The 437-nt window shown below is 52.2% G+C and overlaps 2 protein-coding genes across 2 annotated transcripts in view; one reads left to right on the top strand and one right to left on the bottom strand.

Moving 5' to 3' along the window:
- Window positions 1–181, top strand: part of EMH_0049080 (poly(A) polymerase, putative) — a gene marked incomplete at both ends in the record, with an annotated part of 6,307 nt that extends 6,126 nt beyond the window's left edge. Inside the window, one exon of the mRNA XM_013496477.1 lies at window positions 3–181. Within this exon, the coding sequence (XP_013351931.1) occupies window positions 3–181 (179 nt within the window). The remainder of the gene's footprint in view (window positions 1–2) is intronic.
- A 195-nt stretch (window positions 182–376) lies between these two features.
- EMH_0049070 (uncharacterized protein) overlaps window positions 377–437 on the bottom strand; it is a gene marked incomplete at both ends in the record, with an annotated part of 345 nt that continues 284 nt past the window's right edge. The window contains one exon of the mRNA XM_013496476.1: window positions 377–437. Coding sequence (XP_013351930.1) covers window positions 377–437 — 61 coding nt within the window.

Raw genomic sequence — 437 nt, 5'->3', positions numbered from 1 at the left:
ATCAGCATTAGCAGCAGATGCAGCATCAGCAGCAGCTGCAGCAGCAGCAGCAGATGCAGCAGCAACAGCAGCAGCAGCAGCAGCAACAGCAGCAGCAACAGGAGTTTGTTTGTTTTTTGATGGCTGCACTGGGCGTTTGTTTTTAAGCGTTTTTTTGTCTTCTATAAAACTAAACTTTTAACGCATACTGCTGCTGCTGCTGTTGTTGCTGCTGCTGCTGTTGCTGCTGCTGCTGTTGCTGCTGCTGCTGTTGCTGCTGCTGTTGCTGGTGCTGTTGCTACTGCTGTTACTACTACTGCTGCTGCTGTTGTTGCTGCTGCTGATACCGCTGGTGGTGCTGCTGTTTCTGCTGCTGCAGCTGTTGCTGCTGCTGCTGTTATTGCTGTTGCCGCTGCTGTTGCTGCTGCTGCTGTTCCTGTTGCTGTTGGTGCTGCAGC

The sequence above is a fragment of the Eimeria mitis genome, genomic scaffold (assembly GCF_000499745.2).
Source record: "Eimeria mitis Houghton genomic scaffold, Emh_scaff2129, whole genome shotgun sequence".
NCBI classification, from domain to species: domain Eukaryota; phylum Apicomplexa; class Conoidasida; order Eucoccidiorida; family Eimeriidae; genus Eimeria; species Eimeria mitis.
Note: the sequence above shows the minus strand (reverse complement) of the source record. Positions and strands in the feature narration are given on the sequence as shown.